The following is a 13,842-nucleotide window of genomic DNA, read 5'->3' on the forward strand; positions in this document are numbered from 1 at the left end:
GTGCAGAAATAGACGTATAGCCAAATAAACGCATTTATTGTCGTGCACTACAGTTCGGTTGCTGAAAACAGCAGCCTCAAAAAACATGATGGATGAAGCATGACACGCAGTGACAGCCTATCCTTTTATAAAGCTTAACTAGCTTAAGTGACAACGAAGACTGACTAGAAGAGCGCCAGTCTATCAACGGTCGCGTGACGCAATGCTGCCAGAAGCAATAGCATCAGCCGTGTCATCATATAAAAATCTGTGCATACTATAAATAGTTTCTTTAGTAACGCCACGGGTTTTAGAACGATTTTCGAACGTGAATCAGGCTCATTGCCGTCGCATGTTCTCTCGCTTTCAATTCCTGACTAGCCATACTGCATCCACTCTGACTGGGAGGCGGCGACGAGTCAAAATAGTAAGGAGAACCGTAGCAATCAACGGCGGCTGCGGCAGCGGCGACAGCTCTGACCGCCGGCGATAGATATGACGGTGATCTCTGGGTCAAGAAAGGATGCCGCGTATAGAAAGGATAGTCGATTCTCTGAGGATGGGAATGAATTGCGGCGGGCAGGAGGTGACCGGGTAGCGGCGGAATGGCCCGGTGGTAGGGATGATGATGATGATGATGATGGAATTCGGGTGAATTGATCATCGTCGGCGGTCCTTGGAAGGCGACCGCCGCTGTTGGATTGGGGCAAAAAACCGCAGCCGTTTCCTGTCGGCTGCGATCGCTTTTTCGCCATTTGGCTCTTCTATTTTGGAACCACACCTAATGAGGGAGACGAGTAGATTAATAAGTGACAGATGCTACTGCCGCATTCCAGACCAGATGGTCTCGATCCAAGGAGATCTCTTATGTTACTGACACAATCAAAGCAAAGGAATAGACAATCTACTTTAGCTATTTGGCTTCACACGGGCCCCATATACCTCGCTAATAATTACATCGCGAGAAGGAAAGAAGAATCCTATTCACCAGCGGCCTACGCTCTAATGGCCATAATCTCCCATTGATCCAAGACACCCTTTAGGGCTCAGACAAGCTAATTCGCTGATATTTGCGTCAGGCGGTTTACGCGAAAGAAATTTACGCGACCCAAGCATGCATCGACCCTTTTTTGTATACTGTACCTGCACTCTCGGCTCCGATAGGTGAACTCGTTGAGCCAATTTTTCTCTCATGAATATATCAGGATAGTGAGTTTTTTGAAAGGCGCGCTCGAGTTCCTCGAGCTGATAGGCGGTAAAAGTCGTTCGCGTTCGTTTTGTCTTCTTTTTGCCGCCAAGGAGACCAGGACTCGTGCACGGAGTGTTTGTGTTTAGGGTAACTGAAAGAAAAACGATGACTTATCTCTGCGTGTGCGAGGCGCATGTGTTGATAGTACTGTGGTCATCAGATGATGACGGGCAGGCGGTCACAGCAGAGCCGCCCACGGGCGGCGGCACGGCGAGAGTCTCGTTCACTTCCTCGGTGGCGTCCAGCTGGAGCAAGTTCCGGATAGAAAAAGCGAATCCACTTGGCGGTTGCTGGTGAGTGCTGCCGGCAGGCGACGGGACAGCACAGGTTATCGAATCAGACGAAGAAGAAGAGGGAGTTGACGACATGCGTCCGCCTTCGTCTCCGGATGACTCCATCACGTCAATGTCGAGAGATATGAGATTGGGTCTGATGTGCGATGTTGCCGATAGACGAACTGACGCGAGAATGAAGGAAGGCGTCGGGGTTTGCTTAGTCTTATACCGTCCCCCAAGACGTTGACCCATTAGATAAATAATAGGATTAGGAGAGACAGAGGAAGACTGGACGAGGTAAGGGCCCCCGTGCCAATTTCATTCGAAGCAAACCAGTCAAAGGACCGCAATTAACAGAGCCTAAGTTTATTACCCAATTGCTGCTTGTTTTGATCAATCAAGCAGCCCCATCCAACCAGGAAGCCGAGCCCTTGCGAGCCGACTGACTCCAAGCTCAAGTAGGGGCCTAATTAAATCCCCTCCTCCCTCCCTAAATCCCCTCCACAACAACACTTCCTGGCACATTTCAATACGACCGCATCGAGACGGGAAGGAAGCTCTGCGACTGCGCTCGACAGGATTTAGTGCGCAGACAACCAAGCATACCGAACGAGCTCATCACAGATGGGGCTTACACACTTGAAAGGGCTCCAGACGCCAGCCGGGCGCTGACACAAAAAAACACCGTCATCGACTAGCTAAAGAAGCCGCTAGCTTCGATCGCCAAATCTTCTCCTTCCTCTCGAATCTTCACCATATTAGACTCTAAAAAAAGACGACATGTTAATGATAAAGTATTGGAGGATTGACTGGCGCCATGCGGTGCTGCCTAGTGTCTAACAACCTAATGACGTTTTTCCACCAGCAACATTGATGAATTAGCATAGAAATCCACAACAAAGCCATGCGCCCTCGAGCTCAAAATTAAATGGTGCACCGATCCAGACACTTCCGCTTACAAACGTAGAACGTAGACAGAAAGAACTCGTTAGGGCATATCCTGAAACAGGAGCCAGGTGACGGATTGTGGCTGCAAGTCGACGGAAACGCTGACGGTGTAGTCGCGATCGAGAGCATAGGCGAGAGGCGGAGCTCCCATTTCGGATACGGATGCCGTTTTCTCGATGCCTGTATAATAGAGTGGCATGGTGACGTTCTCAGTGATTTGCTTCAACGTCGGATTGAACACGACGGCGAGACCGCGGTATTTCAGTCGAGGATTCACGTGTATAATCGCATCAATTCCCTGCATATCCGGTCGACGTACGTGGACGATGTCGCTCGTCAAAATATCGCGATAAGTCTTATAAAAATCGACCCACTTCTTGACGACGCCCATCGTTTGATTGGTGTCATAGAGCCGATAGCCGCGCCAGCACGGCATCACCCCGTAGCCGAAATATTGAGCGAGCGCCCATTCGTACTCGACGAGATTCTCGCTGAGAGGTTCAAACGTCGCCGCGGCGCCGCCTCCGTGATATTGAACGAGCGGCACAAACATCCAACCTTGCGTCGGAATAAAGTGGTACGTGTCGTCGTACATCGATTGACGACTGACGGACAGGTCTTGCCAACGCGGCAAACTGTACTGATTCTCGTTATAGCCCATGCCCGTTTTCGAGCCGCCCTGATAGAAAAAATTATCCGGTTGGTGTATATAGACATTTAGCGCTCGCAATTTCGAATAGAACTCGCCCTGAGCTTTCGTCTGTTCGTACACGGAATCGCGCAACTCGACGTGGTGATCGTGCGTTTTCGACGCGCATTCCGATCCGCCGTACGGCCCGTCCGTCTCGATACTAATTAATCCCGTCTCGTTGATAAAGCCGAATACGTATGCGTTCAGTTTGTCGAGCCAACCGGATGAAAAGCAGGCGTTCTGCGTCGGCTTTCCGCTCGTCGGATCAATCGCGTCCCATTGATCGCCGACGTTGCCGCCGTAGCCGCCGTGGCCCCGTTCCAGGCAAATCAAGTCGTAGCCGCCTACTTCCATTCCCTTCGATTTTGCGTAATCGATATCTGATTTAATTTGAGCTAAATATTTCGGATCAGACGTTTCGAGACGAAATCCGCTGCCGAAGCTGTAGATAAACATCTCGAAACCGACGTCGACCATTTGATCGATAGCAAATCGAACTCCCGCCGAATCTGACTTGGTGCAATGGAGAAAAATCGGATTTTCCTGCGTCTGCGGTGCCAACAGACGCGTCATTCGATGTCGACTCAGAGCGACCCGTTCCGGATCGACCGAATCCGTAACGAGTTCAAAAAGTCGAAACGATTCGAAAATGGGATTTCGAGCGTTAATCGTCGCGTACGGACCGAGGGTATACGAAGACCGAAGAACGGGTTCCCCTGAGCCGGGACTCGCCGCCAAATGGCTCCCGTCGACCCAAGCCACCTGCGTGCCGTGCGCTTGGTTCGTTTCGGCGTAGAGCCACGATCCGGTCGGTCCCGGTCCGCGCTCCCACGGGTGAGCCACGGGACCGAAACTGCGCGGACGATACGGCGGATTTGTCGCGAGATTTTCCACTAGAACCGACGTGACCGTCGCGTTTCCAGTCGCAGCGCTCGTAAAATTGACCGAAATCCACTTGGCAATGAGTGGAATTCCGACGTACATCTCGTAATGAACGTTAATTTGAATGCCTCGGTGTTGGGCAGGTGCGGACGCGGGCGGCACTAGCCCGAAGACGAGTTGCAAACCTTTCGGCGGCCACGATACATTCGTCGCGGGCGCATGCCGCGTTCCAGGCGTCCAAGGAAAAGGAGCCTATTATCAGAGCACGACTCAATTAATTGTACATGCCTGACGATCGATCAAATAAGCCCCAGGGAATTATCACCGTTATATAAAAAAAAAAGTGTCGAAATAGAGGGCGAATAGTATAACACGTAAAAAAAAGAACCCGACTTATTTTAGATGTACAAACAAGGAAGCCCCCTTTTCGCATTCTAATGGGAGATCGCGATATAATGACGTAATGCGCAGTAGTACTGTACCTGTGGTTGAGCGGTTGAGTAGGATTTGTAATGAAAAGACGATTCGTTGACTGTCACTCTCAAGGCCGATCGATTGAGGTACGCATACGATTGGCCTTGTATTATTCCGCCCACATTGTACTCAACGTCGTCGAGGCCGACGATCACTTCCTGCGTCACTGCTCTCACTATCGACTGTTCCTTCCAATGGCTGACGAAATCGAGCGTTGCTATATCGGGTTCGATGAGGAATGTGCGCGATACAATGGAATTCGTCAAGGTCAATGTAGTCGCATTGATTTCCGCCCCGTTCGGTCCAATGAGCGTCGTTGTGGAGGATTCGACTTGAACGGGTGCGTCAATTGCATGTATTAGCCAGTCGGCGAGCTCGCCGCGACCGTATCCAATGAATATGGACAGGAGAAGAACAACGAACACGCCCATTGTCACAGGAAGAACGCACGTTAAAAATGTCGTTTTTGACACGATCTATATGACACAATCGAAAGCAGTTCAGCGATCGAACGACGATGAGATGAGCAAAATGCACGCGATTTCTCATCTAGTTCACTTAGCGGCTATAAAAGCCCCTTTGAGAGCATCACTTCCCTCACGTGAATGCAGCAATGCACCGGAAGAAGACAAACGACAACGCATTTCCACTGACGTTCGGCCAACTGACTCACGTATTTATTCAAGAACACCTCAAATACCGGGATCCCATCGTGCGAAAACGCACACCGAAGCTCGAGCTCTCATGACGACGACGTTTCTTCGAGTTCCGCGCGAGGTAAAAACTCGCCACGCCCCCACACCCCGTGAGACATCGCGGGGCGGCCCTAATACGATTTTTCTCGCGCGACACCGTAACTAAGCGTTGTCTATCCGTTTCCAGGTCGACGGCGCAATGAATTGCCGACAAAAGGGCGCTAATCGTCGATCGTGGGCAGTCGACGATTCGTCCTATACGTGTCTTACTTCGCTGCCGAATATGGGCAACAAATTGCGTCCCGCTTCGCCCGATCCCGATCCCGATCCCGTCGCGCTCGTCGAATCGAAACGCGATCGATTGAAGGTGCGGAGTCATCCGCTCAAGGCGCTGCTCGCTCATTTCAAGCAACGCGGAAATAGCGGGGAGAATGGTTCAGAAGGAACCGAAAGGGACCCCGTCGACGAATCTTCGTCGACGAGAACGGAAGGGTCATGTTTATCGGTCGAAGGGTCGAAACCAAGGAAGCGGACGTGGATGCAAAAGCGGTTGAGAGTGGGATTAGCCTTACCGGGAAAGTTGGTGGCGAAAATAGTAGGAAAACGTAGCGGGGCGGCTTCTTCGGTTCGCGACGGAGGCAGCGACGGACGAGCGAGCGAAGAGCGATCCGATGAAGACGCTGTCGGCGGCGAAGAAACGCCTGTGGTCCAGTTGAGAGAACACGGCGCATCGCATCCGGGTTCCCACGCGTTGAGACACAGCCTATTGCTCATATCGGAAATGAAAGAAAAACTGCTGCTAAGGCAGACGAGCCGGCGTCAGTCGATTCGATGCACCGATACGGAGCTCGAGGTCGAAATGAATTTAGACGATGCGCACGCTGTCTGCGAAGAGACGGCATCGCTCGTTCTCGTCGACAACGAGTACATAATGAGCGAAGAAACGCATAAAGTTATAATAGGAGAACTGTCTGAACTCAAGCAACAACTCTTAGACTTGCAGTTGCACCTAAACCAACTGTAGTCCACCGCCCGTGTAAAAAAAATATTCTATTCTCCGTCTACAGTATCTTTTTCAGGACGCTTAGCTTCAATAAAATCAAAGCGCTTGTCTAAAATTTCCTTCAGCACATCCTTAACCTGGGGGGTCATAGATAAAAAAGCGACCAAAGTTTAGGCCACAAAGAGAGGGAAAACGGAGCCTATTCCCCTTTTCCCATTGACTTACCTTGGTGGGATGAAAACTCTCTGCAATCAACGTCTCTACCTCTTGTTTCACCAGAAGCTGGTCGACCGCATCGGGTACAAGGTCCTTCCAATTTTCCTGATCGTCTTTTTCGTGCCACGCGGGATAAAACCAGAAATTCAACGACACAGTCATCCTGCAAGCGGAAGCACGCGTTCCCTCCCTTCTTTTCTTACCCACCTAATCTCCCTTACGAGTCTCTCTCTGATTCGATATAATGCCACCAATGAGACGGAATATAGAGGACTTCCCCGGGTCCGAGAATCGTGTCGTAGCCATGGACTTCGCGAAAGCGAGGAAACATCTCAAAATTAGGGTTATCAAAATCGACCTATAATAAGAACACCGCAGTTAAGTAATCGAACAAGGCTCCAAGACACAGAGACCATTGCTAAGGAAATTAGCCAGCTGGGGAAGAAGCACCTAGGGCTTCGTTGACCAGGTGGTCCCGTGCCACCAAAGCCCAAGGCAACCGAGATCCCCGCTACAATAACACAAACCTGTGATTGTCGATCGTGTGGATGGTGAATTGGAAAAGGATAGAGCCCCTTGTATTGACTCGGATCGAATAGAATACATCTCTTGTGCCCATATATCTAAAAACGTAAATAATTCATTTACGTGCTTCTGTCCATCTACGTCTCTTGCCATTGAGAAAAGATTCTCCATGCCGTCGAAGTGAACGGGCGTTGATACGTCATTCATTCCAACGAGGAGTAAATTGTGTTTCAGTTGCCCCCATTTCGTTGCAGGAAGAACGGTATCGTGTATCCAATTCCAATTGAATTCGTTGAAATCGTCATCCATTGACTCGGTCAAATTCAACTCGTTTATCAAATATTGAAAGTAGGCGCGGCTTCCGTTATCCGCTTTTTTGAAATCGTTTGTCATTTCGATGAACTCCTGAAAGAGTCCCTCGTGAATTCGAAACGGCGGTTGCCACTCGTAGTAGGCAGCCGTCGTCTCAAATTTCATATTGTGATAACGAAATTGACGATTCGAAGAGACGAAAATTCGCACAAATTGATTCTTGAGCTCCTTGCCCAAGAATTCTATATTCCATCTCAGAGCAGATGACGTCAAATTACTACCAGTGATAACTATAGGCAGCTGAAATCTCGTCATTATTTAATTTATATCTTTATTTCTTTATTCAATTACCCCTTCTTGAAGACTTTTCAAAGTTTCTGGATCTTCCATTTTAGCTCGTTTTATTGGCTTCACTGGAAAATGATACTTTCCTTGAAATCGAATCTGACTTTTGTGATATTTTCCAGTCGAGTCTTTGTCCGCTTTGCATTTTGCCAGTGACGTCATTTCCTTTTTCGCTGTTTCGATGCCAATTTTCAAAGTATCTTTTTCGTCTCGTTTCGCTTTGACCGTGCGTTGGAGATCGTCGATTCGATTTTGAAGATAGTCGCACGATTCGTCTCGCGACGAGCTGTGCAGTTTGATTTCGTCGCGCAAAGATTTGACCTGCTCGCGGAGCAAATCTCTTTCCTCCACTAGTCGACGAACATCTGCACAAAGAAACATTATAAATTTAATTGAAAAATGTTTCTCGCCTTCTGAGTCGCTGGAAATGAGGTGGAAGAGAGCGAAAATGACGACGAAAGCGAGTGCTTTCATTTTTGTTATCCGGGAACGTTGCCTATTGTTATCCGGGAGAAATTCTATTCAAATGTCATCAAGCAGCACCGAATCGTCTCCCAAATCGGATCTAAAAGCGACGACAAAGAAGCTGGAGGTGCTTCTCGAGTTGTACAAGGTTAAAGATAGATAGGTTCTTTACGATCTTGACGAATAAAAATAAGAACACTTCTTCTTCTTCAGTCTGGAAGGGAATCAACGCACTCGGGGGCTCAGCGAGAATTCGATAACAAATTTGTTCACCCTCAAGATGCCGCTAGAAAAGTAAGAACGAATGAACGAGTAGAAACAATGGAAATCGGTCTGATTCCATTGTGACCACGTCCATTTTCGATTGTTACGACAGTCGCAATGGGAAGAGGTGAATCGAAATTTGAGACTTCGAGGATTGAACCCAATCAACCTGCGTCAAGAAAACGGTAACTTTTGACATTGAAATCATTGGTATCTGTTCTACGTATACCTTGTCTCATTTGAGATATCTTTCTTCTTGATGGAATGGCCGGTCAAATGCTTCAATCGACTTTGCTGTCTCTCATGGCGGATTGTGACTCGAAACAGAGGCAAATTGATCTGTGGATTGAAACCGCTCACACGGACAAGTAATAAGTCATTTTTTTCCGTTTTAATTGATTCATCACAATAGATTTGTTTACCTTCTTTATTTATTAGAATCAATTTGAGGGAAGAGCAGGAGAGAAATAAAAGACTTGCCACGGAACTGAGTCGCGTAGGAAAACAGTTGAGCGTTGAAGCTAAAAAAGTCGAGGTGAAAGAACACTTGAGAGGCCTACTTACTTATAGCGCAACTACCTTATTTATGTTTATAAGGAAATTGAAAAGGCGAGGTTCGAAGAATTGAAAAGACACGGCGAAGAAATGCAGAGACTTCGGCAGAACCATCTAGGACTAGAGGGCCGTTACAAACAGTTAGAAGTCAAATGCAGACGACAAGAAAAATCAATTGGTCAACTCCATCAAAAGCATCAAAAACTCTTCGAGAAGGCACGCAAAAAATAATATTTTTTAATTAAAAAGTATTTCATTTTGCGTGTAGAGTGAATCGCAGACTCAAAGTCGTCGTTGGGGATCGTTTGACGTAGATTCGCCAAGAACGTCAACAAAGTGCAACCGATAATTATTTTAATTGGAAAAACTGGATTTTGTTTTAGACTACTGAACGACGCTTATAAGCGAAAGATCAGCGGTTTGGAAGAAGAACTAGACTTTCTCAGGCGAGCCTAAATACTTTTAAATTGGTACTAATTTAGTTTGGGTTTTCAAATAGAAAAGAGGTTTCCATTCGAAATGGGCACTCGTCGTTGTCAAATTCATCTTACATGGTCTCACTCGATGACCGAAGCTCGTCTTACCAAAGCTCGTCTTACCTATCTGTCCATTCGAAACTCAAAAGAGCGGAACTACGCGCCGTCGACTTGAAACGTCAGCTCGACCATCAAGAAGCGGTCAATCACGAACTGAGAGCCGAACTGGAGACGAGACCCAAAGAAGAGGAACTGAGAGAAATCGAAATGAGAATCAAGAGTTTGGAAAAGGACGACGACAGCAGAGCGATGCCGTCGTGCAATGAAACTCACGTGTGTAGCGCTTCTATTGATACCTGCAGAAAATATCTCCAAGTACATAGCACGAGATGATCTTTGATTATGATCTCGTTGACTTGACTTTTGGTTTTAGCTTGTTTGCAGGCAGCTCAACGTTGGATCATTGCCCCATTTAATGCCAGCTCTCCGTGGAATGACGTCATCTATGGAAAACATGAGACACGTGAGAAAATTATATAGAAAACTGTACGTGTATTTATTTCATCTATAGTTTGTTGCCACTGTAATTGAGGTTATTGATCACGGACCACAGCCCCATTGTCCTGATGGCGTTCGTCATGAAGCCTGGTGTGATCTTGCCTGGGATCACGTTATTCCTACTCTTGAATATTGGCTCGGTTTATTAGAGACAAGCGTAAGGGACAGAAATTATGAAGAATCAGAGACCCCCCGTCGTATTATTTATTTATTCTATTAGAAAAGTGATGATATTCCCGGTCCTGTGGCGTGCCGAAATGCCATAGAACACTTTAAGAACCTCTTTGACGTCAAATCCTCAGCCGGCGTTCTGCCAAAGTTGAACGAAGTTTACAGTCGCGTCACTGAACTCAACAATTTCGTGAAAGCATTGGGAGAGAAACTCAACCTCGGTACCTTTTCTCCCTAATATTATATAGAGTATGAATATTTATGTAGGCCCGGAGGCAAGTTGCGTCGCAATTATGAGAAAAATCGACGTTTTGATCGTTTTGGTAGGACATGAAAATGACGTTGAGTAAGACAATATTCTAAAATTTGTTAAATTTATACATGCGTGGTTTTTTAGTCGATTTCATCAGGTGCGGTATTATGACGACGTTTGCCCGGCTTTTGAAACAATTGTTGCTAAGCTTATTCTACTCCTAGGTGGGTGTACCTGGTCTCGTGTTTTCCGTCTCTTTTTCAATTTTTTTTTCAGGGCTTAACCGAGCCGAAGACGTCATCCCGGAAGTGACGAAAATGAAACAATTTCTTTCTGACTTTACCTAATGTCGCGTGCGCTAACTGCATTAGCGCACTGTTGTACAGAATTTTCTGTCTTTTCAGCAGTTACCGTATATGGGTTCGCAAAGCATTGTGCAATGGCCGAAATTGCACTAAAAGTCGTCGTTCTCGGCTCGCCGAAATCGGGAAAGACGAGCTTCGTCGAACGCTTTTGCTTCGGAACGTTCGGCAATTCGAAACACGTCGGCGACGTCGTGAGAAATACGATCAAGCTGCGAGGAAAACGATTCGCAGTGAGTAATCGCGTGTCACGTCGCAGACGTGCGAGACCACGCCTACTTCAACAAGTACACTTACGTAATTAAAATTCGTAATCCTGCTCACGTCACCCTGTCACGTGAGAAAGTAAAATTGTAATCTCACCTGACTAGATTCAAATGTGGGACAGCAGCCACAAGAGTTTGATTCCAGATCCAGGCAATACAGGCCCATCAGGACTGATAGCGAGAGGCGCTCACGGCTGCATAGCAATGTACGACATCACAGACAAGGATTCCCTCTACAGCGCAGCAAAGCAAATCGAAGAATTTCGCAATTCGGCCCGACCTGAAGCGCAGGCAATGCTAATAGGAAACAAATTCGATATGGCGTCGACGAAGCGTCAGATTCACATAAGCGAAGCAAGCGCTCTAGTGAAGCACTACGACATGACGGGCATCATGGAAACGTCTGTAAAAAACAATCAGGGAATCGAAGAGGCCATTGAATTGCTCATAGATGCAATCTACTCTAACGTACTATTGCAAGATAGCGTGGATCTCGGTAGTAAGACGCCAGGGATAAGGAAATATGACGGTTGTTGCAGTTAAAATCGTCATTCTAGTCCAAGCAGGGTTTTGGCTTCGTTACCTTGAGATATTAATTGTTCGCTTGCGTATTTGTTGAGTAGTTCTTGCTTTCGTTTTCGTACCAAAATTTCTTCCACCTTTCATACAAAACTTTATAAGATTAAATCAGTTTCAATATTATTAGTTTGACGTACTTCTTCTTGTGATGGGACCTTCATGCCTGATATTTCTTCCTCCTCTTCCGTTTCCTTGTTAGCGCCTTCTTCGTCCGACTGAAAAAGCCACAATGTAGAGATTGACAACAATATCAATAATTACCTCAGCTGCTGCTTTGGCATAAATGTCTTCCTCTTCTTCTCCCTCGTCGCTGCTCTCTCTTATTTCCCCTTGGGCTTTCTTTACTTCCCACTCTTTGACAGCTCGTGCAATTGCTAAAAAATTGATATACATGATGTATACCCCCCCCTCCCCCTAACGATAAAATCTAAAAAGAAATGAACCTTTCTCTTCTTCTTCTTCCTCTTGCTGCACAATTACTCCATCGTCTTCATCCCGGTATCCAAAGTAGTCAGCGTCCACGTGACGAAACAATTCCGCCCTTGTTTTCCTTGGAGGCGGAGGAGCTACACAAAATTTAAAACTACTGTTCCCCTAAAATAAATTTCCTCACGTTCCGTCTCAAACAATTCCCGCACCCCAGGCAAATCTCTTGCTGCTCCAAAATACCTCGAAAACAAGAAGAATAAGCTTTTTAGAAATTCATCTCTTTCTCTACCCACTTGTATCCGCTGCTCCCAGGTACCTCTCTTCCCTCATAATCATACATTTTAGCACCAGATTGCTACATATCAATAAGAGTTATTAAAATGTTCTTTTTATATTTAGCCCATTACCTTGTAGTCTGGGCCTCCCAGCTCAACTATTCTATACTCCCAAACGCGTTTGAGTCGTAAGAGACGATTAATCGTATCATTCAAATCACGCAGTTTATATTCTCCAAGACCAGCTAAGAAAAATGCTAAAATTGAAATTTCGCGTCTACATACACCTATCCGCCTTACGATTTTGAACTGCCGAGATTTTCTGCGAAATCTCCTTCACTAACTATAAAGAAAAACGTTGTCGTTGACGTGATTGGTCGGTTGGTTGCGATGCTTTTCTTTTCCTTACGTCTCTTCGGTATCTTTCCGCGTCTCCCAATCTCGTGCATTTGGACGCCAATCCAGGCCGTTTCATCACCTTTCCTTCGTTCTGCTTCATCGCCACCCAGCGATTCAGCATCGCCCTAAGAAAGCGTGCCAAACGCGAAACGAGGAAGTGTTCGAAAGCGATTTACATCGCTTTTTCCGAATTGCGAGCCTGAGAGAATACATTGACTTAGATCGCAACAATATAGCAACTTTGCGCATCTATCCTACCATCTTGGAACTTTGGAATCACGCGAATCGGCGAGAAAACGTCGAAAAAACGTTCAGTGTGAACCCCGTAACAAACCCCGTACGTACACACACACGTGATTCTAATAAAAGCCTGCCGAATTATTGATTCTGTACGAAACACTTATCCTCATTTTTAGCAATAGCACAGACTACTTTTGTCTACAGCTTCAGACTCACTCAAATGAATTGACCGTTCACTTTCCAGCATCTCGCTATTTCCCTCGCTTACGGCATTCTTCATTGCCATGGCAAGTTGAATAAAAGCGTCATTTACATTTGTCGAAGTCTTAGCTGACGTCTCTAGCACTCCAATCATCCCGTGATGATCGGCCAATTTTCTTGCCTCACTTAGCTTTACCTGCCTCGCTTCTTCCAAATCCTTCTTATTCCCTGCAAGTAAAACGAGCACCCCAGGCGTCGAATATTTTCTGACGTCACTAAGCCACTGAGTCACGTGCATAAACGATTCTAGTTTTGTTATATCGTAAGCAATAATGACGCCGTGTGCAGAACGATAGTAGCTTTGAGTAATCGTTCTAAATCGCTCTTGCCCTGCAGTATCCCATATTTGAACCTATGAAGAAAGTCGTCCACGCCCACCAGATCGAAACAAGTCTCGAAGATCGTGCCGTACGGTATACCTTCACTTTCTTATCACCTAGCTGAAGTGATTTCATTGTAAAATCGACGCCGATCGTTCCGCAGTGGCGTTCGATGAACGTATCGCACTTGAATCGCTGCACGATGCACGTCTTGCCCACGCCCACGTCTCCGACGAGAACGACCTTGAACAGATAGTCGGGTTCCGCATCCGCGTTCTCGTCCACACTGTCGCCGCTCGAAGGAGAAAAGCTCCGACCTGAACTGTCCATGACGATGACGATGACGATGACGATGATGTCACGCGATGAAGGTGA

At 46.8% G+C, this 13,842-nt stretch overlaps 8 protein-coding genes across 10 annotated transcripts; 3 read left to right on the top strand and 5 right to left on the bottom strand.

The window, feature by feature from the left end:
* Nucleotides 1-289: 289 nt before the first annotated feature.
* LOC136185767 (retinal homeobox protein Rx1-like) lies at nucleotides 290-1,626 on the bottom strand. Its single transcript, XM_065972944.1, has 3 exons — nucleotides 1,377-1,626; nucleotides 1,123-1,319; nucleotides 290-760 (listed from the first exon to the last, which is right to left on the bottom strand). Exons 1-3 carry the CDS (start codon nucleotides 1,624-1,626, stop codon nucleotides 290-292), a joined length of 918 nt encoding a protein of 305 aa, XP_065829016.1.
* A 480-nt stretch (nucleotides 1,627-2,106) lies between these two features.
* On the bottom strand, nucleotides 2,107-5,920 carry LOC136186532 (uncharacterized). Of its 2 annotated transcripts, XR_010669740.1 has the most exons (4): nucleotides 5,766-5,920; nucleotides 4,507-4,974; nucleotides 2,348-4,276; nucleotides 2,107-2,268 (listed from the first exon to the last, which is right to left on the bottom strand). XR_010669740.1 is itself a non-coding variant. In XM_065973910.1 (3 exons), exons 2-3 carry the CDS (start codon nucleotides 4,927-4,929, stop codon nucleotides 2,492-2,494), a joined length of 2,208 nt encoding a protein of 735 aa, XP_065829982.1. In that variant the 5' UTR covers nucleotides 4,930-4,974; nucleotides 5,766-5,920; the 3' UTR covers nucleotides 2,287-2,491. The 2 variants fall into 2 exon arrangements, 1 of the variants encoding a protein (XP_065829982.1); XM_065973910.1 differs by lacking the exon at nucleotides 2,107-2,268 and having other exon boundaries at nucleotides 2,287-4,276.
* On the top strand, nucleotides 2,761-6,311 carry LOC136186535 (uncharacterized). Of its 2 annotated transcripts, XM_065973914.1 has the most exons (3): nucleotides 2,761-3,028; nucleotides 3,108-5,275; nucleotides 5,381-6,311. In XM_065973914.1, exons 2-3 carry the CDS (start codon nucleotides 4,892-4,894, stop codon nucleotides 6,215-6,217), a joined length of 1,221 nt encoding a protein of 406 aa, XP_065829986.1. In that variant the 5' UTR covers nucleotides 2,761-3,028; nucleotides 3,108-4,891; the 3' UTR covers nucleotides 6,218-6,311. The 2 variants fall into 2 exon arrangements, with proteins under 2 accessions (XP_065829986.1, XP_065829985.1); XM_065973913.1 differs by having other exon boundaries at nucleotides 2,761-5,275.
* Nucleotides 6,125-8,110, bottom strand: LOC136186534 (hypoxia-inducible factor 1-alpha inhibitor-like). The gene is made up of 7 exons (XM_065973912.1): nucleotides 8,005-8,110; nucleotides 7,601-7,959; nucleotides 7,088-7,549; nucleotides 6,940-7,035; nucleotides 6,634-6,770; nucleotides 6,422-6,575; nucleotides 6,125-6,333 (listed from the first exon to the last, which is right to left on the bottom strand). The coding sequence occupies exons 1-7, from the start codon at nucleotides 8,066-8,068 to the stop codon at nucleotides 6,244-6,246; spliced, it is 1,362 nt and encodes a 453-aa protein (XP_065829984.1). The 5' UTR covers nucleotides 8,069-8,110; the 3' UTR covers nucleotides 6,125-6,243.
* LOC136186533 (centrosomal protein of 70 kDa-like) lies at nucleotides 8,087-11,666 on the top strand. Its single transcript, XM_065973911.1, has 16 exons — nucleotides 8,087-8,207; nucleotides 8,273-8,353; nucleotides 8,436-8,508; nucleotides 8,568-8,691; nucleotides 8,762-8,858; nucleotides 8,921-9,094; nucleotides 9,147-9,214; nucleotides 9,262-9,324; nucleotides 9,378-9,729; nucleotides 9,788-9,877; nucleotides 9,926-10,069; nucleotides 10,133-10,304; nucleotides 10,351-10,429; nucleotides 10,481-10,560; nucleotides 10,613-10,931; nucleotides 11,070-11,666. The coding sequence occupies exons 1-15, from the start codon at nucleotides 8,121-8,123 to the stop codon at nucleotides 10,681-10,683; spliced, it is 1,755 nt and encodes a 584-aa protein (XP_065829983.1). The 5' UTR covers nucleotides 8,087-8,120; the 3' UTR covers nucleotides 10,684-10,931; nucleotides 11,070-11,666.
* Nucleotides 11,076-11,507, top strand: LOC136185768 (ras-related protein Rab-43-like). The gene has a single exon (XM_065972945.1). It carries the CDS (start codon nucleotides 11,076-11,078, stop codon nucleotides 11,505-11,507), a length of 432 nt encoding a protein of 143 aa, XP_065829017.1.
* On the bottom strand, nucleotides 11,381-13,022 carry LOC136186536 (pre-mRNA-splicing factor ISY1 homolog). The gene is made up of 11 exons (XM_065973915.1): nucleotides 12,905-13,022; nucleotides 12,823-12,845; nucleotides 12,657-12,771; nucleotides 12,548-12,590; nucleotides 12,380-12,492; nucleotides 12,266-12,327; nucleotides 12,157-12,212; nucleotides 11,987-12,109; nucleotides 11,805-11,917; nucleotides 11,681-11,758; nucleotides 11,381-11,623 (listed from the first exon to the last, which is right to left on the bottom strand). Exons 1-11 carry the CDS (start codon nucleotides 12,905-12,907, stop codon nucleotides 11,513-11,515), a joined length of 840 nt encoding a protein of 279 aa, XP_065829987.1. The 5' UTR covers nucleotides 12,908-13,022; the 3' UTR covers nucleotides 11,381-11,512.
* LOC136186537 (ras-related protein Rab-43-like) lies at nucleotides 12,946-13,833 on the bottom strand. The gene is made up of 2 exons (XM_065973916.1): nucleotides 13,567-13,833; nucleotides 12,946-13,499 (listed from the first exon to the last, which is right to left on the bottom strand). Exons 1-2 carry the CDS (start codon nucleotides 13,795-13,797, stop codon nucleotides 13,059-13,061), a joined length of 672 nt encoding a protein of 223 aa, XP_065829988.1. The 5' UTR covers nucleotides 13,798-13,833; the 3' UTR covers nucleotides 12,946-13,058.
* Between the last annotated feature and the right edge of the window lie 9 nt (nucleotides 13,834-13,842).

The sequence above is a fragment of the Oscarella lobularis genome, chromosome 4, assembly GCF_947507565.1.
Source record: "Oscarella lobularis chromosome 4, ooOscLobu1.1, whole genome shotgun sequence".
NCBI classification, from domain to species: Eukaryota; Metazoa; Porifera; class Homoscleromorpha; order Homosclerophorida; family Oscarellidae; genus Oscarella; species Oscarella lobularis.

What these genes read in the sequence shown, in the direction of transcription:
- LOC136185767 (XM_065972944.1), bottom strand. Translation starts at nt 1,626, where the DNA reads ATGGAGTCATCCGGAGACGAAGGCGGACGCATGTCGTCAACTCCCTCT. An exon ending in GTCATCATCTGATGACCACA is followed by an intron (nt 1,320 to 1,376) that starts GTACTATCAACA and finishes TTTTTCTTTCAG; the next exon opens with TTACCCTAAACACAAACACT. An exon ending in TATCGGAGCCGAGAGTGCAG is followed by an intron (nt 761 to 1,122) that starts GTACAGTATACA and finishes CTCCCTCATTAG; the next exon opens with GTGTGGTTCCAAAATAGAAG.
- LOC136186535 (XM_065973913.1), top strand. Translation starts at nt 4,892, where the DNA reads ATGAATATGGACAGGAGAAGAACAACGAACACGCCCATTGTCACAGGA. An exon ending in TTCTTCGAGTTCCGCGCGAG is followed by an intron (nt 5,276 to 5,380) that starts GTAAAAACTCGC and finishes ATCCGTTTCCAG; the next exon opens with GTCGACGGCGCAATGAATTG.
- LOC136186532 (XM_065973910.1), bottom strand. Translation starts at nt 4,929, where the DNA reads ATGGGCGTGTTCGTTGTTCTTCTCCTGTCCATATTCATTGGATACGGT. An exon ending in ACTCAACCGCTCAACCACAG is followed by an intron (nt 4,277 to 4,506) that starts GTACAGTACTAC and finishes CTCTGATAATAG; the next exon opens with GCTCCTTTTCCTTGGACGCC.
- LOC136186534 (XM_065973912.1), bottom strand. Translation starts at nt 8,068, where the DNA reads ATGAAAGCACTCGCTTTCGTCGTCATTTTCGCTCTCTTCCACCTCATT. An exon ending in CACACGATCGACAATCACAG is followed by an intron (nt 6,771 to 6,939) that starts GTTTGTGTTATT and finishes TTCTTATTATAG; the next exon opens with GTCGATTTTGATAACCCTAA. An exon ending in AGAGTTTTCATCCCACCAAG is followed by an intron (nt 6,334 to 6,421) that starts GTAAGTCAATGG and finishes ATGACCCCCCAG; the next exon opens with GTTAAGGATGTGCTGAAGGA.
- LOC136186533 (XM_065973911.1), top strand. Translation starts at nt 8,121, where the DNA reads ATGTCATCAAGCAGCACCGAATCGTCTCCCAAATCGGATCTAAAAGCG. An exon ending in TGCTTCTCGAGTTGTACAAG is followed by an intron (nt 8,208 to 8,272) that starts GTTAAAGATAGA and finishes CTTCTTCTTCAG; the next exon opens with TCTGGAAGGGAATCAACGCA. An exon ending in TTGAAGCTAAAAAAGTCGAG is followed by an intron (nt 8,859 to 8,920) that starts GTGAAAGAACAC and finishes TATGTTTATAAG; the next exon opens with GAAATTGAAAAGGCGAGGTT.
- LOC136185768 (XM_065972945.1), top strand. Translation starts at nt 11,076, where the DNA reads ATGTGGGACAGCAGCCACAAGAGTTTGATTCCAGATCCAGGCAATACA.
- LOC136186536 (XM_065973915.1), bottom strand. An exon ending in CGCAATTCGGAAAAAGCGAT is followed by an intron (nt 12,772 to 12,822) that starts GTAAATCGCTTT and finishes ACGCTTTCTTAG; the next exon opens with GGCGATGCTGAATCGCTGGG. An exon ending in GGAATTGTTTGAGACGGAAC is followed by an intron (nt 12,110 to 12,156) that starts GTGAGGAAATTT and finishes AATTTTGTGTAG; the next exon opens with CTCCTCCGCCTCCAAGGAAA.
- LOC136186537 (XM_065973916.1), bottom strand. Translation starts at nt 13,797, where the DNA reads ATGGACAGTTCAGGTCGGAGCTTTTCTCCTTCGAGCGGCGACAGTGTG. An exon ending in TAGGTGATAAGAAAGTGAAG is followed by an intron (nt 13,500 to 13,566) that starts GTATACCGTACG and finishes CTTTCTTCATAG; the next exon opens with GTTCAAATATGGGATACTGC.